This window comes from Anomalospiza imberbis, chromosome 5 (genome assembly GCF_031753505.1).
Source record: "Anomalospiza imberbis isolate Cuckoo-Finch-1a 21T00152 chromosome 5, ASM3175350v1, whole genome shotgun sequence".
NCBI lineage: Eukaryota > Metazoa > Chordata > Aves > Passeriformes > Viduidae > Anomalospiza > Anomalospiza imberbis.
The window spans coordinates 45516856-45543036 of NC_089685.1; the positions used below are offsets into that span (position 1 = coordinate 45516856).

Consider the following 26181-nt stretch of genomic DNA (forward strand, 5'->3'; position numbering starts at 1 on the left):
CTTAGTAATGACAGAATTTTGACCATTATTTTGGGTAAGACTAGAAGAATGACCTGGGTCATAGTGTACAGAGCACTGTTATAAACCAACAACTAAATACAATTCTGTTTATAAGTATAATGATTTTGTTACTAAAACATGTTTGCTTTACTTGATACAATAATTTTACTGTAATAATGCAATTTTTGTTGACAGGAACCACGCCCTTTCACAGGTTTTACCTATCTATGCCTAAAACGGTCTGTTTCTCCCAGTTTCTCCTAATTTAGCAGGACTTTGATTCCCCTGATCATCCTCCTAATCTTTCTTTACACATTTTTCGTTTTGATGTAATCTTTCCTGAGCAGGGAAAACCAGAATTCTGTGCAATACTACAGAGCTTTGCACTACAGAATTGATAACTGCCTTAAGAGTACCTACCTCAAAATGACTGATTCATCCTAAAATCTCACTTAACTCTTTCATTTTTGCTTTGAATTATATTCACTAGTTGGGAATATAGGTTGTTCCCTGCAAAACCCCCCCTGAATTACTGGAGGGAATTACCTTCTCTATGTGTTTTCATCTGCTTTTGCCTTCCCCACATGTGAATTCCTTGATGATCTCAGAGGTCTTTTCCAACCTGAATGATTCCACGATTCTGTAAGAGGTTGACCAGCTTGTAGTTTCCTAGATCTTCTCTCTTGTCCTTCTTGAAATCAGACAAACTTGTTCTCTTTTGTCCTTCAGGAACTCCTCTCATTCACCGTGAGCTCCAAGATCATTGTGTGTAGCCTGGCAATGTCATCATCCCGCTCCCTCAGAGCTCGTGGGTGAAACGTGTCAGGGCCATCAGTCAAAAGACGTAGGAAGCAGAGAGAAATCTTTGGAAAGCTGTCCCTCTGGAAAACCAGACAGGATTTTTACACAGTTTGCATATTTGTTACACAAGGAGCTGTTCAGTGTTCAGACTAAAAGACAATTAATAGAAAAGTGTGACTCATGTTTTATTCCAAGTTCTGATACACCTGCTGTGCAGTGAACTTTTGCACTTGGAACATGAAGCAAACCTGTAGTGCTTGTCAGTTCATTAACAGTTTTCAGTTTTATTAAATTAGAAGCTTGCAAAAATATACTCTACACAAATAATTGTCTTCGGGGTGGTTCCCTTTAGTTTCAGTGTTGGTATAAGTTGGTAACAGGATTAATTTTTCTTTCATGTGTTAAGTGATCAAAATACTATATACCTTTTTGTTCCTCTCTACAGTACTTTTGCATTTGCACAGACATACTTCTGAGTAAAAAATTGAAAACAGATTAACTGGATAATAACCTCAGGAAAAAAATAGTTCTGCAAATTTGCTTGTAATGAGATTAATTTGTTTTTCATATCAGGTATTTGATTTAACCTCTATTCTTCAGGATTTTAAAAGGTTGCTTATTGCTATTGCTGCTTTTGATAATAAAGGAGTGCAATCCCAAAGATTCTTTTATTTAGCAGGACTATCTGAACTGGTTTCTCTCTGTGTATCTGTCCCTAAGCTGTGTCTTTGTGTGAAAAGTTAGGAGAAAATGCAGTTTGCTTCACCAAGAAAGGAAAACCTCCAGCACTGGACTTTATTGCAAGCTGCTGACAGGTGCTTTGTTTGGCCATGGCTGCTTTTTGTATGGGTGCTCTGTTCTGTGTGTAAGTCAAAGAGGGAAAAACTAACTTTCTTGTGTTTGGTTGTGTTTTTTTAACTGGCAGATGTAATACCACTTATTAAGGTTGTATTAAATATATTGTGTTTTTCTCTCTTTACTCATTTCTGCAGATCTGTCAGTGGAAGAATGCTGTGACAAGGGTGTTGAATGGGCAAACAAAAACAGAATATGTGCTTCTCTGCCATTAATATCCGAGTCTAGAGAATGCAGGTACATAGTTACACATTATGTATTAAAACACAGTTTATACTCTAATGTGAAACCATAGGAATGGCAGGTATTAAAGCTAACTTCGAAGATGAAGCACCCAACTCTTATATCCTAGCTTTTCAACTCCATATGTAGCCTTGGGGAGTACTTCCTGAATACCTACTTTTCATCCAATCAAGTCCTTTTACTTTTTGGTGTCAGTCTAGCATAGATTCACCCAGCCCTAACCCATGTGGCATGTTACCTCTTACTCAGAGGTTTTCCCACTGTGCTCTGCTCACGGGGCTTGGGCTCTGCCTGCAGCCAGGACATCTCAAAATGGCTGCACTAATGTCACCAAGCTGGTTGTGAATCTGGCCACCTTTCTGGGCAAACGTTTATAGAGAACCGCAGCAGATCCTGCACATGACTAATCTGTGATTTGAATAAGTACATATGTGTACTTTATGCAGGATAAATCATAAGTACATATGTGAGGCAGCCTTGTGTGATGCTACACAGGTCATTGTCTTGTGGTTCTTAGTTGACTTAAGCTTTAAGTTCCCCCACAGAGCGATTCAAGGAGATTCCTAATTAGTTCAGCTTAGGAAAAGAGCCTACAAGAAAGATGGAGAGAGACTATTTACAAGGGCTTCACACTGACAGAGAGTAGGTTTAGATTATATATTAGGAAGAAATTCTTCCCTGTGAGGGTGGCAAGGCCATGGCACAGGTTGCCCAGAGAAGCTGTGGCTGCCCTATCCCTGGAAGTGCCCAAGGCCAGGTTGGATGGGGCTCTGAGCAACATGGGATAGTGGAAGGTGTCCCTGCCCATGGCAGGATGGGTGGATGAGAGGAGCTTTGAGGTCCCCTCCAACCCAAACCATTATGTGTTTCTGTGATTCTATGAAATGTATTTGACTGTAGAAAATAGAACCCTTTGGTTAATATACAGATTTCTTAATTCTGCTGAGAATTGATAGGGTATTTCTCTTTGGTAATCTACTAAATAAAATAATGAAAGCAAATGTTTAATTAAGATTTTGATTCTACTGTATCTCTTATGTTATTGTGGCATTTGTATTTTTTATGTCAATGATAATTTGCATTATTTTTGCTGTTACATTCACTTGTTACATTTAATTAGTGGGGCAAACAACTGGTAGTTTGAGAGGCAGCTTCACAGAGAAAATTGCATTTAAAACACTTTACTTTGCTCCCCCCTACTCAAATGGATTGCAGTGTGATTTAGCCTTGGTAATTATAGAAGGGTTAAGTTGATCTTTATTACAGAAAGAATGTGCCTTCCAGGGAAGTCTATCTGTGTTTTCTGACTTTTGCATTTATACTGGCATCAAAAGCAGCCTCTTGCACAGAATAATTGACAGATAGGAAATAAATGCCAATTTAGAAAATACTTGAGGAGTCATAAGAATTACAGACAAAACAGAGGCGGGAAAAACAGGAAACCAAGTTTACTGAACAATCTAGAAGTGAGTATCTTGATGATTTAATAATAATTTGATTAATGTGAGTTGAGATTCTGCTGCAAACAATTTATTCTTCAAAAGATTTTAATTTTAGAGACTCACTAGGACTTCATAAGAAAAAACTCACTAATGATTCATCTAGCTTTTGTGCATAATTGAGATGTAGTTAAGAAAATTATACTAGTAAAATAAAAGGCACACATTCTGTGAGAGGTATGAGCACTTCTTGACAAAACCTTAAGTTGATAAACTCAGCTTGGTTGCATTTATTCATGACTGCATGCTCCCCATGAAGCTTGGTTTTGCTCTAAAAATGACTAAGTAAAATTGGCACCTTGGAGCATTTTTTTTAACATCAATATAATTTTACTCCAGTTATATTTGCAAACTGGCATATCTGTGAGAGGTACAGAAAAAATCACTTCAGGATGCCATTTCAGACACAAAGGTCAGGGCCAAATTCTATTCCTAATTGCTGGTGTAACGAGCCAGGATGAGCACTGAGGGAGCATGATTCTTTTTGCAGGCACATGAGGGTATTGACACTGATGTTCTACATTTATTCCTGCTGCACAGAGATGGGAACCGAGCTGGGTTCATTGCCCTTGCTGAGGTCTAGGCAGGTGAGAATAGAGGATTGAGAAACAAGATGCCTTATTGGTCACAGATTTTCAAAAGGACTTTGTTCCTACTCAGATTCCTGCATGAAGTGGGAGCTGCTGGGGGCTACATGTCAGCATTCCTGTGGTTGTTTAAACCCCAGGCGGGATCCCCTGACCATCTAGTGCAGTGCAGTGTTGACCATCTGACTTGAGTGCTCTTGAAAAGGGGGGGAGTAGAAAGACATATGCCTTGATGCCAGGGGGGTTTGCTTGCCCTGCATATTTCAGCTTCAGTTTGCAAGGTTAGCAGGTGACTATAAGGGGAAAACACATTCTGAAGTGAGCAGGCTTGATAAAATTCCTGAAATAAAAGGGATTTTTTGCAGTTACTGTGCAAAGACTGTGCAACACAGAGGAGAATGGATATGAGTGCTTTCCCCAGTATGCTTTGCAAGAATTTCTATGCTTTTTTTGAATCATCTGTTTAGAATAGTGACAGTGGTGTTTCAGATTCAGTCTCTCCCTCAAAAGAAGCCCGCTGCTAGAGTCTCCTGTGTGAGGAACCAACTGCCTTATTGAGTTAGAATTGCATGCCCTTGGATGTTTCCCAACCATTTAAAATACATCCATAGTAATCATAAAATCATGGAATGGTTTGGGTTAGAAGGGTTAGAAGGGACCTTAGAGATCATCCAGTTCCAACCCCTGCCAGGGGCAGGGACACCTTCCACTGTGCCAGGTTGCTCCAAGCCCCATGCAACCTGGCCTTGGACAGTTCCAGGGGTGGGGCAGCCACAGCTTCTCTGGGCACCCTGTGCCACTATCTCACCACCCTCATGGGGAAAATGTCTTCCACAGAAAGTATTGTTTTCCAGCCCTGTCATTCTCATATCTGCCGTGCATGCCAGAAACAAGGTGACAGTTCTGGGTTCCAGCATATCTGTAGTACTCTTCTCCCAAAGTCCCTTGTGGTTCCTGAGGGAACCAGCTGTGTCAGTGTCATTTACCAAGTGTGGTGTGGTTCAAAATACAGACATACTTACTTTTTTGTCCTACACAAGATGAGCCAGACCATGTGTGAAGTTCACAAGTTGCAAAGATCCCTCTGGTTGCTCTTACTCCTGCTTTAAGCTGAAACAAGGCTCTGGGCCCAATGTCTGCAACCTCTTACTGTGGTTTCTTGCCCCACACATGATTTTATCTCATTACATTATCTCTATGGAGAATGTCAGTGTTTATCTCTGTGTCTTTGTGACTCAGTTAATACAAGTGTAGAATTTTAATGAGTAACATCTCTGGCTGTCATCACAGTGGGTCATTTCGCATTCATTCATTTTCTTGTGGTGTGGTTAAACTCAAGGCAGCTGGAAAGAGCTGCCAGTTAATTTTGGAACTCAACCTGTCCAGTAAGTCTTCTTCCTTTCTAAGTGAAGATCTTCCCCTGCACAGAGCTCTTAGCGAGTGAACTTAATTCCCATGCCAGAAACAGTCTGTCTCCATATGGTATTTGCATGCCTTTAACAATGTGTAGCCTTTCTGGAATTACATCAGGAATAGCATTATTTACTAGTGTTGCAAGAATGCACACTGAAGAATCTAAGGCTGGAAGACCTAGCTTGTTTTTGCAAAATCATTCTTTTTAATTTTGATATTTTGTCCAAGACCTTCCATTGCACACATGAATAGCACAGACATAGCTTGAAGGAAGTAGAATGAGAGAGACCGAGGGTAATAGAAGTCGATCGACAAGACATTGTTTTCAGAAAAAAAAATTAAATTTTAATGATTTTATGAAAAGAAATAAAAAATAGGTTATTATGAAATCTGTGCTGGTTTAGGAGTGCATTCTCTAGACAGGAGAATAATAAATGTGAAAATATTGTGGATGTAAGTGGGAGTGTAGATTTTCATCTGGAAATTAACTCCATTAAAATCAGCCACATTGGTTAAATTTTAACAGAAAGTCAAAGTGAGAATATAAAACATGATTTCTTAACTTTATTTATAATCAAATTATCTAGTAGTGAAATAACTTTTAGCTCAACATTTGAAACAATGAATAAGGATTTTTTAAATGTCTTGGTGATTTTTGTTCACTAGTGAGCCATGAATTAAACTCATCCTTCAGAAATGCATGGTTTTACCTGCAATATCCTGAATGAATATCAGTTATGAGGCCTCATGCTCATAAAGATTCAATATTTAGTGTTACACAATATCTGCCATACTGTGAATACCTGTTTATTTTCAGAAAAATTCTATTGCTCTCTTTTAACTGAAAGTCAGAATAAGACAGATAAAGAAAATCCAGCTTTTGGCTTTTTAAAGTATTACTCCTAATTAAAAAAAAAAACAACAACAAAAAAAAAAAAAACAAACCCAAAAAAACACCAAACAAACAAACAAAAAACCCAAACCCAGAGTAATAGAAAGGTACTACTTTACTTTCTCTATTTTTAACTTTACTTTCTCTATTTTTAGAGTCCAATATTGTAATGGTCCATAGACTTTTAATGGTACATCTGGAAGGTATAACCCCAAGAGACAAATCTAAATGTCCTGTTGGCCAGGAAAGAGCAGAAAGGGAGCAGGTATTAGCTGAGACTGTCATGCAGGGAGACACTTGTGACTTAGGAGAGACAGGGAGAGACCCTGCTCATCTCAAACTCCCTGTAGCCTGCCGAGCTGTTTGTGGTGATCACTGGCAAACAGCAGCACCTGGGCTGGTGTGCAGAGGGAAAAGGAAGACCAGCACTGTGCAGGTGTTTCTAGCATTTTTCTCTGCCATCTTTCAAGGATTTCTGCCTCTGTTACTGCCACACTAGTGTTTAGAGTCTCGAGCAATATTTGCTACCAGTGCAACTTGGCTGTAGGATTTGGGCAATGAAGTGTGATTTTATTGTTGTTGTTCTCAGAATGAACAAATGGTATTTTAATCTAGTATCCAATTGATGTTTAATTACTTATTACAGTTGGGGTGGACCACATGACTTATTAATACAGCTGTGGGAAACATTTTAACAAACTTTCTAGTTTTGGTTGAAATTGTCTGTTTTTCAGAGATTTCAAAGAGTTGGCTTGTGTTTGAAAAAAACAAAGCCACACCAGGAATCAAACAGATCTACTGAAAGACTGCTGTTGATTGTTTATTTGTTTGCTTGTCTGTGGCTGACATATCTAGCTCCTCAAGAGAATCTGAAGGGGTAAAGACGCTGGAAAGTCTCAGCTCCCACACTCTTGGGCTTGGAGTTCAGTTTTTAGAGGCTTCCAAAGCCATGAAAGTCAGACCACCCCAGAGCTGGGCAGAGAATGGAAATTCTGCTTCAGAGGGAATTTCAGCAACAAAAAAGCTACATATTCTTCCAAACTGGAACTAAATCAGATATCAAAAACTTCAGATATCCTGCCAAATAAAGTTACTGTCCTGGGCTTAACTTCTTGCTATGATTTTAGAGTCCATTTTTGAATAATTTGTTCATGAATTTATCCTGGCTTTTAGTTCCTATGCATTGAAATATCATGGCTGTTTTTGTCCAAGTGAGAATTGCACAGTCAGACCCTTACTAATGATGGAACTGTATAATTCTAGAGTGGTTTGGGTTGTAAGTGAACCATGTACAACCTAATAAATATTAATTGGAATCTTCAGGAATGTATCTTGACAACCTGGCCTCACCTACATGCACAGAGATGTATAATCTGAGCCCAGTACCTACATGTCCTCTGCTTTTAGTTGCCTGGCCTTAGAGCTGAGGGACTCCTTCATACCACCTGGGAGCCGAAAGGTCATTCTATGGCCCTGGAGAGCAGGCAAGCTCCTCCAGAGGGGATGCATGCAAGCCATTTATCTCAGGTGATGGTGAGAGAAGCCTGTAGTTCAGTAGTTCACTAACCCACTGGTATTATCAACAGTGGCATAGAGGATTTTCAGGAGTATAGGGTATTTTTTCTCTGTTTCCCAGTGTCTGTAACAGAAAGTAGTGGTGGAAGAGCTTTATCCACAAAACTACCCAGCAAAGCAGAGTTACACATAAAATCAGAGTGGGGAGAGGAGAAAGGTCTTCACTGGGCTTTGTATTCACATGACAGTAGCAACAGGACTGGAGGAGTTTAAAGCCTCCTCACGCAGATGTTTTTCCCTTGCAGGAACAAGTTTCCAGTTTTTCCACTGACGTTGAGATAGATTGATTTAATGAGCAGTGTAACAAAGCTAAGTTTCCTGCACAATTTTATCCTGTCTCCTCTCCACATCTCCCTGCCCTGTAATACTTTTATTTCCCTCCTCTTTCTTTTCCTCTTGCTTGCAATACCCTCTGCTGTCTCTCACTGTGCCTTCCCTTGGTATCTTCACTTCTCTCCATTATCTCCAGGTGTCCCACAGAACAATGCTCTGATCTTCCTTCCACATGCCATACCTGTTGATTTGGGGCATCAGGTGCGAGGGTAGACTGGGATTGCAGGCTTTCACAAGATCCAGGGCCTGACTTCTCCCTTCCATCAGTCTCCTCAGCCACCAGCTGTCACAAGACATGCCAGAATGCAGCCCTGAAGTCCTTGAGCCCTGAGGCAGGTGTGGTTGAAGTTACCCATTTGTTTAAAAATGTTGCTAGGACAGACTGCAAAGTAGATCAGCAACTGTATTAACTATGTCACACAGACAGTCTGCCTCCTCCCAGATAATATTTTATGTTGTAACAATTGTATATTGTAATCTGTTCTTGACCCTTACATGACATTGTTCTCCCCTTTCTCCCATGCTGTTTGCAGCATGACCCAGGTGCAGTGCTGCCGCAGCCAGCTGGAGAAGCAGTCCTGCTCCGATGGGGTTGAATTTGCCAATGCACATGAGGAGTGTGACTCACACATTGCCAAAAATTCCACCTGTGAAGCTGAATACTTCAAGGTGAGACATCAGAGATACTCCTGTTTGTCTTGAAGAAGTGGAATTGAGGTTATTTATAGTTGGCCCTGAAGGTTATTTGAGTTAGTTTGCTGCGCATGAATGGTTTTTTCCTGCCTGTACCTCATGTCTCTGTTAAGGTTGTTTTCTTTGTCCTTCCCTTTGAGAAATGGAGCCCTGTTCAGCAAAGCAGACTGTCACATTGCATTTTAGCTGAGCAGAGGGGAGAATGCAAAAGGGTGGAAAATCTTGAATGGGCAATTGCTCAGGAAACTACTTTTGCATGAAAATAAGACATCAGTGCTGTAGTGATGGATGGGTGAGAAACTCAGATACATTTCAGACTTCAGCTTTCACTAAAGCATTGTAGCCTAAGGTCACTGGTCAGACTCACTGGTTTTCAATATTGGTGGTCCAAAGGGGTAGGACTGAAGTTAATCCTCTTAGAGTACTTATAATTCCAGTTTCTATAAGTGTTCTAAGTTAACATGACTTTGATTTACAGCTGGATGGAGAGATCTGTAAGCCTGTGATACCAGCATTTGGTATCAGAATAAAAATGCCTGTTGTTGGCATCTGCAATTAATCCCAGGGTGCCCTGCCCTCCACCTTTATTACTGTCTTTGTCTCTCACTGCCTGGAAGGGAGCATAGATACACCTTTCTTTAGAGTATTTTTGGAAAAAAGTTCCACAAGTAAGATCATGACCTTGACCATGAACCAGTCATGAACAGCTTTGGTCTAGTTATGGATTTCTTTCCATGGTGATGAGAACAGATGGGAATGATTTTAGTTCTTCCCACTTCTTCAAGATGTTGAATGGTTCATTCAGTTAAAATAAAAAAATCTACTATACAGAGGATGGCAGACAGTGTCTGACTGACAAGTTTCATATTCTAGAAAATGCTGACTTGATCTCCCCCTGTCAGTGGTACGTCACTGATTCTGGGGGTGGGAGGCAATCCAGGTTCTCACTGGGAGTAGAAGAAAGGTGACACATGCTAATGAGGCTGACACTGTTGGGTTCTCCTAGGTCTGTCCTCATGTGCAAGATTACCTTGTCCCACGGTGTCTCCCAGAGGGGCCATGCATCACTTGTTGATGATGTTCAGGTCTTGGCACAGGAATTCCTGTGTGAGCCTTTACTACTGGGAAGCATGTCCCCCTCAATCTGAATGTAGCACAAAATAATATTTCACCATCTAATATTTTGAAGGGCTCTGAGCAGATGAACAAGGACTGATGGTGAGGACTCTGCAGATCCAAGTGCTTGTTACCAAAGACTGGATTTTAGCAGCAGTACTCTTTTAACCACATGCCAGGAGACAACTCTAAACCAGAATGCAGCTGTTCAACGAAACCCACTTCCCCACCAACTGCCTGATGTTTCCCTATGTAGGCGTGTCAGCATGAGGAAGAAGACTTAATGGTGTTTTTGTAAGTGGCCAGACTTCTTTAAAGATGGCAGATTTTGACAGTGACAGTTTATTATTAAACACATTGGACTGGGCCTCGATCTCTGGCTCTGAGAAGTGGCTCAGCACAGCTGTCACGTAGCTGCTGTCCTTCCCCTGCAACACACAATGTAGGAGGGCTGTGCTGGCCTCAGAACACACTCCAGCCTTGTCTGATGGGGTGTTAGTTGCCATTAAGCTTGCTGATGTTTAAAAATTACAGGTGATTGTGGGGTAATGCCCTGAGCCCACATTCTGTCCCTGTTTAATTTACTGGTATAAACATAGGCTGAGTTAATTAATCTTTATGAGTCATATTCTGCCCTTCCACTCACTAACAGGGACATCCTACACTTAAGAGCTTCACTGAGGGTAAGGTAATCTTTGAAGGTAAGCTCTGATCCATGGTGGACATAGGTGACTTACGATCTAATATCAGTGAACAATTAATCATCTGTTCTGTTGAATACATTTTGAATTTGATCACCGTGAGACATACAATGTCTGGAAGTTGTGCCTTGATTCAGGTAAACAAACCTGAATCTCATTTTGCCTAAGTTGGTCCATTTTTTAAATCTTAGGTCATGTCTTTTGGATCTTCTTTGTCTCCTTTAAGGAAGCAGAAAGAATGATTTAGTAATTCAATTAGTAGGATTAATTGCAGCCCTTTGCGGCAAATGAGGCAGCAAATCTTTCCTTGGAATCCAAAACTTGGGATTGGAAAGAAGATAAAAAGACCATATCTCAAAAACATTTGCCTTAGCTTTTACAAATAAAGGTAATAGGCATAGGAAATGATGGGCATAATTTTCTCCTCTGATTGTTTGGAAGCATAGTTTTTCTAGCCTTGGAAAAAAAAGAGATGCAAAATGAATGATTGATCTTTAAAATCTTTATCAAAAGGAAGCAATCAATTTCCAGATGTGATGCTGGTACACGAGATGTAGAAATTATTTTCTGGAAGTTTGTACCACAACAGCCCTGCAGAAAGGAGTTCAGCTTCTAGAAATTTGACCGCCTTTAAGATACTTGGACATTTTCCCCAAAATTTGGCATAGGTAATTTTCAAAGGTTGAGATCTGTCCTTATCTCAAAAGTTTTGTCATGAATACTTTGGTTGTGTGTCATAGGGGAGCAAAAACTTTTATTGCTTTGGACTGTTGAAAATATTTTTATTTTTTTTTTAGCTCTTTAAGAGTTCTGGAAAATTCCTCTGGATTATTAGTGGGTTTTTGTTTAGCATCTAATGGATTTCAGCAAGGGAGAGACCTCTTGTGGACAGATACCAGAAGCAGTGTTACTACAGGATTCACACCAAAACTGGCAACTTAAATCCAAACATAAATAATAAGAAAAATGTAAAACTATTGTAAACTTTACATAATCAAGAGACATTATTAATCTAAGGAACTTCAGGTGCTTCCTGATCACATCAAAAATTATATCTTTGAATTTCTCACATGTAACTTTACTTCTTTATTCCTTTCTGTGAGAAGACAGTCAAGGGATCATAGGATTTCAGGTAGGACACAGCTGTCTACTGTCTATTCAAACATGAGGAGCAAGGCATGGCTTTGAAGCTGCATGGGATTTTGCTAATACCAGAGGAGAAAAAAGTTTGCTATTATTATTGGGGTGACTTAAGAAGCAGAGGCCTACAGGCAGTGAAAGGGTAGAATAACAACTTGATTGTTAGGTTGTGTCATCCATGAAAGCAGTGATGTTCTAGCAGATAAGTAAATGGTCATCACATCTTGCTTCCAGGCAGCTGGCAGAATTGGAAAATGGCTGCAAACACCTCAAGAACTCAGTATGAAGTTTAGACTGCACTCCTGACTAAAGGATTAAAGGCTTTCAGATCAGGCCAACAGCCCAGAAAATTGCTGTGAGAAAGGAAACATTGAGATTAATTATACCAGGATCCTGCTAGTAGTAGTTCCAGGCTACTTTGTGTCTTGGAATTCCAGAGTGCATCATGAACATGAGTTAAATTCTCCTGTGTTAAAGTCTGCTCCCCTTTCCACAGTGGAAGAACTGAAAGTAAAGGTGACTTTCCAAGTTCACATGTGAAATATATGGAGCCATGTCCAGGTCTACGGAGTCCTGAATGTGCTTTTCATCAGCTTCTCCATCTTTCTTCATGAGTCAGTCATGAAATGTTGGCTTTTGAGGTTGCCAGGGTAGAAGCTGTGAGGGTCAGTAGGAAAACTCAGTGATGATAAACAGCAATTGTCATGGTTAGACGCTGGCCAAACACCAGGCACCCATGAAAGTTGCTCACTCACCCTCCCATGCTACAGCCGGGCAGAAGAGAGAAAAATTTAATGAAGGGCTCATGAGTTGAAATAAGGACTGGGAGAAAAACACTCCAAGGGAAAAATGGAAAAACAGGCTAGGCTTAGAGATACAAAGTTTATTACTAACAAAATATTATTACTAGAGTTTATTACTAACAAAATCAGAAGAGGATAATGAGAAATAAAATAGGCCCTTAAAACCACCTTTCTCCCCCAAACCCCCCACCCCCCCCCATTCTTCCCACTGACAGTGCAGGGAGACAGGGCTGGGGTGGGGGGTAGGGGTGGATTTGGCCACTTTGCCACCTGAGATTTTCTTCCACTGCTCAGGCAGAGGAGTCCTTCCCCTGTGAGACCATGAAGTCCCTTCCCACAGGAGACAGTTCTCCATGAACTTCTCCAGTGTGATTCCACTCTTGTGAGCAGCAGTGCTCCCAAAACTGCTGCAACGTGCGTTGCTCCCACAGGCAGACAATCCTCCTAAAACTGCTGTGGCGTGGGTCTCTCCTCCATGGGGTGCAGTCCTCCAAGGCCAGGCTGCTCCAGCCTGGAAGCAGGGCCTCCTCTCTCCACTAGGTCTCCCACTGGAGCACAGCCTCCTCCAGGCATCCACCTGCTCTGGCCTGGGCACCTTCCCCATGGGCGGTGGGTGGATCTCTGCATTCCCCATGGATCCCCATTGGCTGTGGGTGGATCTCTGCATTCCCCATGGATCCCCATCAGCTGTGGGTGGATCTCTGCATTCCCCGTGGATCCCCAGGGGCTGCAGGGGCACAGCTGCTCCACCATGGTCATCACCATGGCTGCAGAGGAATCTTGGCTCTGGCACCTGGAGCACCTCCTCCCCGTCCTTCTCCACTGACCTCGGTGTCTCGATGTTGTTTCCCTCACCTCCTCCTCTTCTCTCTCTGGAATTAAAACTGCCCCACTATCTTTGTTTTGATTTTCTTCTTAAATATGTTATCTCAGAGGCGTTACCATCATCTTTAATCGGCCCAGCCTTTGCCAGTGGTCTGTCCATCTTCAGAGCCATCAGGGATTGGCTCTGCCAGACATGGGGGAAGCTTCCAGCAGCTTCTCACAGAAGCCACCTCTGTGGCTGCCCCACAGGTTGTGCAAAACCAACACACCAGTTAAGAAAACACTTGACACTTTCCATCTCTGGATCATTTTGGCTGAGGTATAGAAACATAAATTATTCTCATTATCAAGATGTTAAATCAGGATGCATCATGCACAGTTAGAATAAATGCAGGTTGGAACAAATTGTTCAGGGCACAGTTATGTTAATTGAAGACACCGTGTCTTACCGATATTGCAAGATTTTGCAAATTCTGTATTTGAAGTTTCACATGAGCTGGAGACAGAGGATTTTCACGTGGAGGCTCAACCTGAAAGAAATAAGGAACCTAAGGGTGTTCAACAGTTCAAAAAAGTGCAAAATTAATGATCACTCTTCAAAAAAATTCAAGGGAAGCTCTGTAACTCCCAATATGAACATCCTGTGACAAGATAAAGAAGTGGACTGTCTTCCAGCAGAAGACAGTGAGGGTACTAGAATTATATAATGCCAGAATTTGTCAAGGCATCCGCCCATTCAATTACTCAAATAAGATTTGGTTATCAAAAATATGCAGGTTTGTTGTCTTGATTTCTTAGGATTTTCTAAAGCCTTTTGAGTTTACATTTTTGTAGAGAACTTTTTCACGCAACTTTCTGTAAATAACCTATTGTTTTGTATTCTTTTACAGAGGCGGAGAAATTTGATAGACTGGTAGTTTGTCCAGTGTCGTTGGAGAGGTGGCACGTTCACCTTCCAATCCACTGGTACCTTTTGAGAACTATAAATGGAGTCAGAAGAAATAAATTAGTCTATTTTATCGTGACTATAGCTGTGGTGCGTCATTTTTCCTTGTGTCCTCTGGTGACACAAGTTTAAGTCAAGTAATGAATCTTTAGCTCACTTTCATTTTTTGTCTTCTAATTTATGGTTGGGAAAATTGAAAATCAACAAAATTATTGTCACACATTTAAGAACTTTGAGAAGGATGCCTCAGGGAATTGCTTTATATATTAGAATAAATATTGCGAAATGTTTCAATCATCAAGGGTTTATTTCTAAAGTCATCCAAAGAAGCCAGAAAAGATGGAATTATCCCAGACATAACAGGATGAAACTGGAGCATCTGCCACTGGATTGAAATAGTTGGAGGAACTAGTAAAAAAGGTGGATAGTAGGAACCATCTCACCAAACAAGAGTAAATAAGGGAAAACATGTATCCTAGAGACTGGGAGGGCATGAAAACAACACCCCAGGAGATGAGGCCAGGAGAGAGGAATTCCAGGTCTACAGCAGTCTGCAGCACAGAAACATTTCTGTTGTGTATTTAATGACATCATACAAAATGGAATACTTACATACTTCAGGATGCTGTTACTGTCTTGACTTCATGCTGCTGTAAGTTTTAAAAGTGCCTTTCAGTTCAGTACAGAAAAAGAAACATGTAATTCCTTGCAAGTGAAAACTTAGAATATAGGCAGGGACAGGTATCCTAAAGTAATGCAAACCATTTCATAGTTGCCTTATTTTCAGCAGGTGTGGTGCTTAAAGCACCAAACTATAGAAATTTAGTTGAAAGTTTAGTTATTTTATGTTCCATCTGTTCTGTGTAATGGTGCAGGCAATTTTCTTCAAGAAAAATAAAGTCTGGAAGACTAACAGAACTAATAAAAAAAGCTTAAATCTGCTTTCATGTGACAGTAGCAATTGGCAGACACCAGTTCCAGAGAACCAAACACTTTTGCTGCTTTCTGACAGCAAGGCAGAAAACAGAATAAATCAGCAGCATCTTCTCAATTTAAAATAAAGGAAGCCTCCACAGGATTAACTTGTCCCGTCCTTGCTTCTGTGGCATATTCCAGGGCTGCAGTTCAGCAGGTGCTGAAGAGTCAGATTATGTGTTACTCCTGGAAGACATGTCAGGACGGCAGTGCTTTTATAAAATGTCTGACTATGTTTTTCAGAGCAAAAGAGCTCCACTCTGACCTACTAACACAAACCTTGGACAAACCATGTTTGTTCATTCAAGGAGGAAATTGAGTAAGCAGCGCCAGTCCAACTGAGCCCTGCAGTTCTTTGAATGTATCCCATTTAAATGAAATTGGACACAAATGGGAAGCAGGGGTGTAAAGAATTCTGACTTCTGGCTGGTGTTTGAATCCAGGCTGTGAAGGCAGGGAGTAATGAAATCCCATGTACGTGTGGGAGTATTGTGGTCCTCTTCATCAGCTTGCACACACCTTCACGCTTACACAGTGTTTCTGAGAACTGAACCCAGGTTCTATGCTTGGCCAGATGCAGAGCTCATTGAACTCCACAGCAGGTTAAGAAATTCGAGCCCAAGTATATCAGGAGTACTTGAAGAGTTTGTAGAAAATTTTCCATCAGTGCCAAGGTGAGATAACTACTGACATAATTGTCAAAGCTCACATTGCTTTGACTTTGTTAATATTTTCATTTTCTTTTTAACAGACATGTTGTTACTGTTGTTTGCTGGGAAAAGCTGCCCAAGTTCAAGGACAGAGCTGTGAACCCAACCCAAAGATAGGATATCAGTGTGGAATTGTCTTCAGAACTTGCTGTGGGAAAGGTCAAGAAGGCATCGATCTGTCCATCAGTGATTATGCTCCTAAAAAAGAGCCAGGTATTTTATTGCATACTTAAAAGAGTGAGACAAAAAGATACATAGTACAAGGAGTGTTTTCACTTTAAATTATTTCTGTTGGAATTCCTCTAATTTGACAGCTCATCTGAGTAATCTAATGATGCATGTTTTGGAGCTCATTTTTTTGGCTAGTAACATCTGAAAGGCTGTTGTTGAAAGTAAGAGGCGGAAAGAGGTCACTTAGTTTCTGGTGTCAGAACTTAAACATACAAGAGCTTATTTTGGCAACTAATGATCTTACTTTGGAAGATGGATATAAGCTATTAATTTTAATGGCATTTTGCCCACTGACAAATGTTTAATTAAAATGAAAATCAACAAACAATTCTTATAATTGTGTTGAAAAGCCAGAGGGCCTTTGCCAGCTCAGCAGAATGCAAACATTGCCATTTGCTCAGCAGAGGCAAATGCCCACAAAGCAGCGGTATTTGAAATACCTGGACTGCTTGGGACAACTAAGATCTCCAGGAAGTGTGGAAACAGTTTCTTTTGATATTACCAAAAAAGAGGGGTACCTAGATGGCAGCAGCTCCTGACACCCTTCTCCATACCTAGTCTACAGAGCTGAAGAGAATGAATGGCTACAGACTGACCCTTATAGACTTTCATTTGTTTTGGGTTTTTTTTCCCCTTTTTCACTTAGACAGACCTGAAACTGCAGACAAGTCATGCTGTGTGGTGTTGCCTCCCTCATGGGCCACCGAGCACTGAAAACATACCATCTGGCTGGCAGATCATAAGCAACAGATTTTGGGGGACATCATCCTCATCAATCATTTAAATGCAAGCCCCATCACAAAAGCTTGCACTGGTCTGCTTGAGCCAGCATTTTATCTGAATTGTTCCAGGTCTTTCAAGCCTGGCTTGTCTCAGTGTCCCCCTTATGAGGTAACATCTGGAAATGCCATTTCAGGCAGTTTCTCTCTGTGTGCTGCTGTCTCAGGAGGGGAATTGCCCCTGCCCATTAGCACTGGCTGAGGTGACCAGACTAGCAGATCCCTCGTAATCAGACATCTCTGCTAATAACAGAAATTTGCATACTCAATGTACCTGTATGGCATGAGAAATTTGCCATCTCTGAGAACTGCCAGCATGGCATAGAGCATTTCCCTGCTTGCCTTTGTGGGCAAGTGGCACACACAACAATCATTAGTATGGTTACTGTGGTACACATAAGAGCCACTCTGCATTGCAAAGTTGGGGCTGTGTCCACGAGCAGGGTGGGACAATGTTCTCATCATTCAGCTAAGAAACAAGCAAGTGTTTGATCATACGTCAAGTAACCCTACTGACAATAAAAATGCCTGTAGAAAGGCAGAGCAAACAACACAAATAGACACTTTGGTTCGTTGTGAAGGGGAGATGAGGCTCCATTTTGCAAGGCAGGTTTTTGGACTAGAACCCTGTGTTTGTTGTGCTATAGCAGTGCATGAAGGGCATTCTGCTGCAGGGGTAAGGCAAGCTGGCTCTCTGAGTCACATAAAGTGTTGTCCACAGGTCGGACTTTATGGTCTTGGAGGTCTTTTCCAACCTAATTATTTCTGTGATCTCTGGTGTTGTGTCCCCAAAGGTCTGTACCAAATCCAACCAGACTTGGGCAAACTGATTCCATCAGCTCTGCGTAACTGAAATATGCCCCTATGGCTTGAGGATTCAGTTAACCAACCTAGCCTCATGCCATTGCACAAACACTGCTTTCACATCCTCTATGCATCACCTGCTTGTAAGTGACTGCTGGTGGAATGGGCTCATGCACAGCCACTGAAACAAGCCTAAGTTTCCAAGTCAGTAAGCAGAGTATTTTGGGTTCATGTTTTTGCACACTACCAACCTACTTTTGCTCCCGTGTTCAAAGTTGTGGGATTGGAGAAAGTCCATTAGCTGGCTCTTTGGGGATGCAGTGGGTTCAGGATGTTTGGCCCCCATATGTCCTCATGTGGAGAGAATGGACTCTTGGAATACCTACATGTGGTAGGAGTACCACAGATCAAAATTCTTCAATGTATATATTTGAAAGAATGCCTCAGTATGTGCCCAAAAACTTAGGTGTAGAGTTCTTTTTGAAATGAAGTCTAAAAAAATAACTGAGGTTAATCTGATTTTCATTAAATCTCTGAGTATCCCAAGCTACTCTAAAGTCAGTGGAAGCCAAGCATGCCTCAACAACATACCTTATGAAAATGAGATTAAGCTCTGGTTAAAAGTCTGACATTAAGAACCTGTGTTTGAAAATATCAGTCCATATGTATGATCACAGTGTGACTTTCATATTGAATCAGTCAGATGGAAAACGCCCCATGACCATGAGCATTTGAATGTCAAATTTAAGTAAGAAATAGCAGTAAAATAGGTACATATTGCTTTTTAATTTTGTTCTGGTTTGTCCAAAACCCTGGTGTGAGTTCCATCCCAAGCACACAGTGTTTTACCTTGAGAAGAAAAGTGCTTTCTCCTCTAATGCCTATCTCTCCTCTTTTTAGTTGAAATTTCAAAGGAGGAACTAGACCAAGAAGATCCTTATCTGCATGATGGCTGCAGAGGTGAGTCAAGAGACTAGTCCTGCTAGCTCTTTTGTGATTGCTTTCAATAAAGTGAAGCCAGATTAGATCTAGAAATTATCCAAAGCCTTTTGCCTAGGATAGTTATGGGTAAAAAAAAACATGAGGAAGAGCCTTTCCAAGGAGTAATGGTCCATTATGTGTTGCCTAAATAGTGCCCAAATACAAGAGAGGCATTGTCTCTCACAGTGGAGTTCATCTTATCCAACTGAAGCTGAGACAATACATTTAACTTCTACTTAAATTCTAGTGGGTAATACCTCAGAAGTGTCACCCTTGAACCTGTGGAGTACTTTGGATTCTTCAGAATATGGTGATCCTATATTAAATATGTGCATCTTTTATTCTTCTCTTGGTGTTTGAATATCAGGGTGTTTGAATATGAAATTAAACTTGTTTCTGTTTGAAACACCGGAAAAAAAAGGAAGACAAAAGTGGCTATTGTTCTGATTAGTCATGCTTCTTTGCCTCCTTGGAAATGTGCATTTGGAATATTGCTCTGCTAAGTATTCTGATTTGTTGCTTGTCACATATGATTTACATGTCTGTAAACCTAAACCAGCAGTGATTCATTGTTATCTGCCAGCATTTCAGAACTCAGAAATGTATTTAGGATAAAATAAATTTAATAAGCTTATATTCCAGTGGAAAATATATTTACTGTGCTTCATGTTCTACAGCTGTTACACTCTGGAGAGAATGGGAATATCTACCAGGTCACTAGTGAACCAGAGTCAACAGCGCCTCTTGTTCTTGTCTCCAGTTGCGAATTAGAAGAGATGACATAGAAATATGTGTTACATATTTTTCCTGGCATTATTTCTTCATGTAATCAGTTGTTGCATTTTTCAGTTAATCAACTGCCTGCAAGAGATGGATTGGTATTGCTAATTGCCAGTTGGTGACTCTTTCTACAGTGTATTTTCTGATAAACTTGGCATGCCAAAAGTACTTGTAATTTTCTGAACTTTACCAGGTGAAACTTAAATTTCCTAGGCAATGGAACTTCCAGCAATTTGTTTTGGAGCACCTTCATGTTACATGGGGAAATTAATTCTGTTCTTCTAACATTCCCACTACAGGTTTTACTGTGTCAGGATGGAGCTCACAGTATTAGCAGAGATTCAGAGAGCAGAGGCTGTTGATCTCAACTACAAAACTATGGTTCCACCTAATTTTCAGTGATGCATTAATGGCCCTATCCTCATTAGAATTTGTCATACTTAAAAATTTATTTATAACGTATTATAGCTGCAATTGCTCACATGGATTGTGCCTATCTCACACCTTTTGTTTAATGCCTATCCAGCCATTCTAAAAAAAAAAACAGGACATGGGTTCTCTTTGTACTAAGAATATCTGCAGCCTTACAACAAATATTTGTTTTTGGAAGTATATAACCTTTTCTCTATTTTTAGAATATGAAACATTTTTAATATTAATTTATATTTTAACAAGGTCAGGAAAAGTTTTCTTAATGATGAGCCAAATTTTGTGTAAATTCTCTGTATTATTCTCTTTCTGTTTGTCAGAATAACCCTTCTTTTATTAATTTTTAGAGCTTTCAGTGCTTAGTCCTTTCTTTCTTTTGTAAATGTGTATTAACTTCTTTTCTAAATAAATCAAATATCCTGTAAATTAATGGTTTGTTTCAGCTCCTATGAAGAGCCTCTTAATTACATAAGGCCTTTTAACATATCCATTAGGTGGTGGTCCCTGCTCTCAGCAGTGCAGAGACACAGGATCCAGTTACGTCTGCTCCTGCTTTGTTGGCTATCAGCTTCAACCAGATGGTATCACCTGTGAAGGTAAAAGAAATAAAGCCATTGTTTTGATTATAAACATTTGTGTTTTAAAAGAGCAAGAACTGATACAAAAAGAACCAGAGAGAAGAGAGCAGAATATGCTTATGTCAGCTGGGGAAAGAGGTAAAGTCATAAAAAGTTGATTTGAATGGAGTGTTGAAATGAGAATTGTGGGAAGATGAAGTTAAGAAAGGGTCAGTGGAAAAGGTGGAGAATTTAGAATGGAGAAGAGGCAGAGTTTGAATTTGTTGTGAATAAAACCAAAACAGAACACCTATTCTCCCTTGTAAAAGTGGATTGTTATTGATAAGGCAGACAAAATAAATAGAGTAGGATTCTTTAGCTTGTTAAGGACACAACTGATAGAAAGGATTAATGTTCTGGACTCCATGAGTGGCATGGCAATTGTCAAGGAAGGATTGTTAGTCTCTCCCAGAAGAAGAACTGGTTCTTCCTGCCCCCCCACCCCCAGTGTGGTCAGGCACTGAACAAGCTCCCCAGGGTCTGGTCACAGCACCAAGGCTGCCAGAGCTCCAGGAGACTTTGGACAATGTTCTCAGGCACAGGGGGGGATTGCTGGGGTGTCTGTGCAGGGCCAGGAGTTGGACTCAATGATCCTTGTGAGTGCCTTCCAAGCCAGCATATTCTAATCTGTGGCATCAGATGAAATGGGCTGGGATAGAAGTTGCATTTGACTTCAGGCATGTGCAATGTGACATTTGGTTCTGAGCTAGTGAGCCCACTTGTTGCTGAGGGATATGAGCCCTTCCAGGGCATTGTTCACCTTGCCCATCCTGCACAGCTATTCAAGGATGACAAGTGTTCTAGATGAAGAGTGCCTTTTTCTGACAATGACTGGAAATATAATCTTAAGTACCTCAGATACAAACTTCAGAATATAAAATAAATATTGATGATTGGTCAGATGAACACTAACCTAGCTGGACATATAAAATGGAAGAGCTTTTACATTTAATACACATGGATGTCAGATTTTCTTACGCATTCAAAGTTAAAATGAAAAAGAAATTCACAAAGGAAATGTCTATCAGTAACTATGAAATAGAAAGTCACAACTTGGCTCAGAGAGTCCCTCAACCATATGTTGGTGGGATGCAGAGCAAGGTGAGTATTTCTGAAAGTTTGCCTCATTCATATAGTCACTGTAATCTGACCATGAAATCACTGAGGTTGGAAAAGACCCTAAATATCATTGACACCAACATAAACTAAACACTACCAACTCCACCAGCAGAACATGTATACACGTCCTAGCTGTAACAACTTTAGACATATCCGGAGACATCATCTACTACTAGACTCAGACAGATGATGTTGAGTCTTTGCTCTCACTCAGTGAAACTTCCTCTTCTTAAGTACACTGTATCAGCAAGTCCTGGTATCAACAGGGTCCAAATGTCTTTGCTGGTTCATGCCCTGGTGACGGCTGTGGAGTGGGATGTGATTGTGAGGCCAAATCCACACCTTTGAATTCAGATGCTCAGAGGAATGCCTGGTTGGAGGTGTGCCCACAGCTAGCCTTCAACCTCGTCTCTTCTCAAGGACGCCATGCTTCTTATTTATTCTCTCTTATTTACTTTTAAATAATTTTTCATATTGTAGATATTAACGAATGTATCACTGGGACACACAACTGTGGCCTTGGACAAACCTGTGTCAATACGTTGGGATCCTTCCGCTGTCAGCGGGACACGAGCTGCGGAACTGGTTACGAGCTAACAGATGACAGTCGTTGCAAAGGTATGTCCTGTGCAGAGAAACTAGAATCTTCCAGGCTTAAGTTAAAAACTAAGTACATCATCATGTCATGCTCTTTGGCCTTTGGTAAATACACACGTAACTGAGACACACACACTTCAAGGACAGCAGTTTTTCCACCTGTCACCTTGCAAATAACCAGATCATGCAGCTGGGGGCTGCTGCAAAGACTTCCAGAAGAGATAACTGTATTTCACACTGGCAGTTTGTGTTGCATGTTAGGAGCTGGTCTGGGGACTAAAAGAGGTGATTACTGAGGCCCAGAACTCACACTACACACAATACCCTGGAGATTATTTCTGGCTAGCTCCAGTCTGGTCTGTGGAATTCATTTCTCATTTGTGAGTGGAGTGCCTAAATCCTGCTCTTGGAGCGTATCTAATGGTTTAGATGCACCTGAATGAATCAAGTTTGCACATTCTGGAGTGTGAAACAAAGTGTGGCAAGTGGAGCAACCAGGTGATTCAGTTTGAAAATGTGAAGGTAGATGCATCTTTAGAAAAAGAAAGCAAGCTTTTATTCTTAGGAGGTTACAAAGGGATTAATTTCTTAATCACAGCATTCCTAGGGATTTAAAAACATAAAGGGGTTAAAACCACTGTTCTTGACTAGCTGTGCTTGAACACAAAGGTAACAGTCCTTCTTACTAAAAAAGTTACTTGTTTCAAGTTTCATCTAGCTTAAAGAATGCTCTTATGTGCATCTGTAACTTCACCTGGGGTGCTGCCTTTACAGAGATATAAATTAGCAGCAAACTCCAGTTGATGTGGAATTGGTTTTCACAATGAGAAAGTCTGCTCCCCCTAAGCTTAGACTGGTTTATAAATAAACTAATTTCATTCCATTGAGTAAATTAACTCAACCAAAATTGTAGATAAGGTTTTGCTGTAGAAACTACTCAGTGATGAATAATAAATGGATTGAATAAAAAAAGCTGATGAACAAATTCCAATGCTAAACCTGCAGAACATCATGCAATGTTTTTGAAAGTATCGTGGTGTAACTGTGATCCCTTTGAAGTAACACTTCCACTGTTTTGAATGACATCAGATTTAGGTCAACAAATAGCTTTCTGGCAAGTGTTAACATATTTGTTTGTTGGAAAAAAAGGAGTACAGATAGTAAATTATACCTGCAACTAATGTTAGAAAGTTCTTACCTGGGTAAGATATGTTAATAGTGTTAATTATTAATGCTATGTTAATAGTGATAAAAAATAGTCATGTATGGTTTTTAAATGCCAAGTAACATGACTGAGCTGTGCTACATGTAGAACCCTGCTAAACCCAGTTCAGTATTAACCCAGTCTAAACTTCAGATGGTCTCCACACTCATTTTTTAAGTCCCACAAAGCTCTAGGGCTGCTGTTGTACCAACTGCATGAATGAGAAAGCTGAGGTATTCTTTTGCTGGAGAGTTTCTGTATTTTGATAGCTTTAGGAGTTTTCATCCCATTGCCAGTTAGCAAACATTAAATTTTAGTTTCTTTATGTGGACTAGACTACATTTGTTAGTGAAGCCTCATTTGCTATTGTCTCCTTTATCTGCTTTACGTGAACAATTATTTATTCAGAAATATTCATTGTCTATTCTGAACTGGAGTAGAATATTAAAGTAAGCAGAAGTCATATTTATGTGCATTTTAAAGCATGATAATGCAGGGATATTGCAAGCCTTAATATGGATGGGAATCAAGGCCAATTAATTAACTTATGAAAAAAATTAACAATATCTGCATTGGATTTAAAGCTAAAATTAAAATTGCATTTGGGTAGTTAAATCTTCCTGACTTAAATCTAAGCACATTGCTGAATCAAGGCTGTGCTTTGAGCAGTGCTGAATGTGATGCTTCAGGTACTCTATAATAGTTTTGAATCATTTAGTTGTGAGAACTAAACTTGTAAAGCATAATATGCACAGACACCCCCCTATATATAATATTAATAATGAAATTGTAAAAAAATCTTAACCTACCTGGTTTTACTGAGATCTTTTTTGAGCTAGTAAGTCAGACTGATCCTGGATCACAGAATTCCAGGAAGGTATGCTGAGGATTAATCTATGTGATGATTTCAGTTATGTCTTATGTTTTAAATGTAATGTTTAAAAAAACCCTGTCTAATTCCTGCTAACAATTTTTTTTTTTTTTTTGTGATGTACCAGATATTGATGAATGTGAGACTGGTACTCATAACTGCCCCCCCGATTTTATCTGTCAGAATACTCCAGGATCTTTCCGTTGCCGACCCAAGCTACAATGCATGAGTGGGTTTATACAAGATGCACTAGGCAACTGTATTGGTAAGGCATGTTCTTGCCTTGGGGAATGCTCAAGTGTTGCCTGTTCTTGTCTTGGGGAATGCTCAAGTGTTGCCGGGGAGAAAAGTTGTAGTTTCTCTTGGTAGGTTCTGAACTGCTCAAGCTATTTTTCATCTGTGTATGCATTGCTCTTTCCTTGATCCCACAGGTAAGAGTGACAGATGAAAGCCATTTAAATAAAATACTTAAATATTAGATCGCTATTTTTAATGAGATTGCGTTACCTAAGGTGGTTAGCTGCTTAAGTCTTTGGGTGTTTTATCTGAAACAAAATTTGTAAAAAAATTGTCATATATTTTTTAAAATTTCATATATTTTAAAAAAGTCATATATTTTAAAAAATGTTATATTTTAAATGTCATTTAAAAAATGACATTTTTAAAATGTCATACATTTTTAAAATGTCTAACTCTATGCAAAAGGTTTTAGCCAAAGGTTTGTGTAGAAATCTGTAATTATGACTTCCTCTGGAACACCCTTTGATATTAGTCTGCTTGGTTTTACAGGCATGTGGGTCTTTCTAGGCCTGTCCCACATTATAGTCCATCAGGAATCTTATTGTGTATGAGAAAGATGGGACAGTTATAATATACTGTGGAGAGGAGTTTTACTTTAAAGACTGATGACAATCTTGTCAGGCCAATGCCTTGTTTCCAAGACTCCCCCAAACCAGAATTATAGCCTTCATATAAATGCATTAAAATTACTGGTTTCCAGCAGACTTTATATGGATTTGTCTAATGTGACCTACAAATCTATCAGTTATTCCCTTGAGTATTATTTTCAAGTCTCAACTCAACTTTTAATTCCCCCATTGGCATAGCAAGTCTTGGACTTGTGGAACTGGCCGAGCAGCAGCAGCTGCCAAGTTGCACTCATTATCAGCCCCTTGTTCTCCTGTAGCATTGAAATCTGACACTAGAAACAGACTAAAAACAAAACTGCAGCCTTTAAAATTAGAGAGGCCAGTGCCTGTGCACAGCAAGCCCTTTTAAAGTGCACGCCTGCCACAGGTAGTGCCAGGTGCATGGCAGCTTTTGATTAACTTGCTGTCATGGACATCAGTAAAGCCACATCAATTTACAGCACCAATAGTTATGGCCTGTAAAATGTATTTGCTCAAAACATTTAGGCAGTTTCACAGCCTAACTTTATGCACTGGGTATCAAATGCTAATCTGTGTGGAGTTGAGGGGATTTTGTTGTTGGATTTGTGACTCTGATCATCATGTAGAAGCTAACAGCTCAATCAGAACACACAGACTGAAGCAGAATTGGTTAAACTGGTGAACTGAACAGTTGATCAGCGCTTTGTATGTTTAGGAGAGACTTTTAAAGGCTTTGAAACAAATACAAGTTTTATACCAAATTTCCACTGCT

General features: G+C 40.1%; 1 protein-coding gene and 1 long non-coding RNA gene across 6 annotated transcripts in view; both read left to right on the plus strand.

The window, feature by feature from the left end:
• Nucleotides 1-26181, plus strand: part of FBLN1 (fibulin 1) — a 75971-nt gene that overhangs the window by 12207 nt on the left and 37583 nt on the right. For 4 of the 5 annotated variants that reach the window (XM_068190454.1, XM_068190451.1, XM_068190453.1 and 1 more), the window contains exons 2-8: nt 1794-1893; nt 8732-8867; nt 16149-16320; nt 18822-18881; nt 20606-20707; nt 22328-22465; nt 24647-24784. In XM_068190454.1, coding sequence (XP_068046555.1) covers nt 1794-1893; nt 8732-8867; nt 16149-16320; nt 18822-18881; nt 20606-20707; nt 22328-22465; nt 24647-24784 — 846 coding nt within the window. Of the gene's footprint in view, nt 1-1793; nt 1894-6582; nt 6727-8731; nt 8868-16148; nt 16321-18821; nt 18882-20605; nt 20708-22327; nt 22466-24646; nt 24785-26181 lie in introns of those variants that run through there. The other variant, XM_068190455.1, reaches the window with a different exon arrangement.
• On the plus strand, nt 8883-9721 carry LOC137474147 (uncharacterized). Its single transcript, XR_010999178.1, has 2 exons — nt 8883-9286; nt 9370-9721. It is a non-coding gene; the product is annotated as an uncharacterized lncRNA (long non-coding RNA).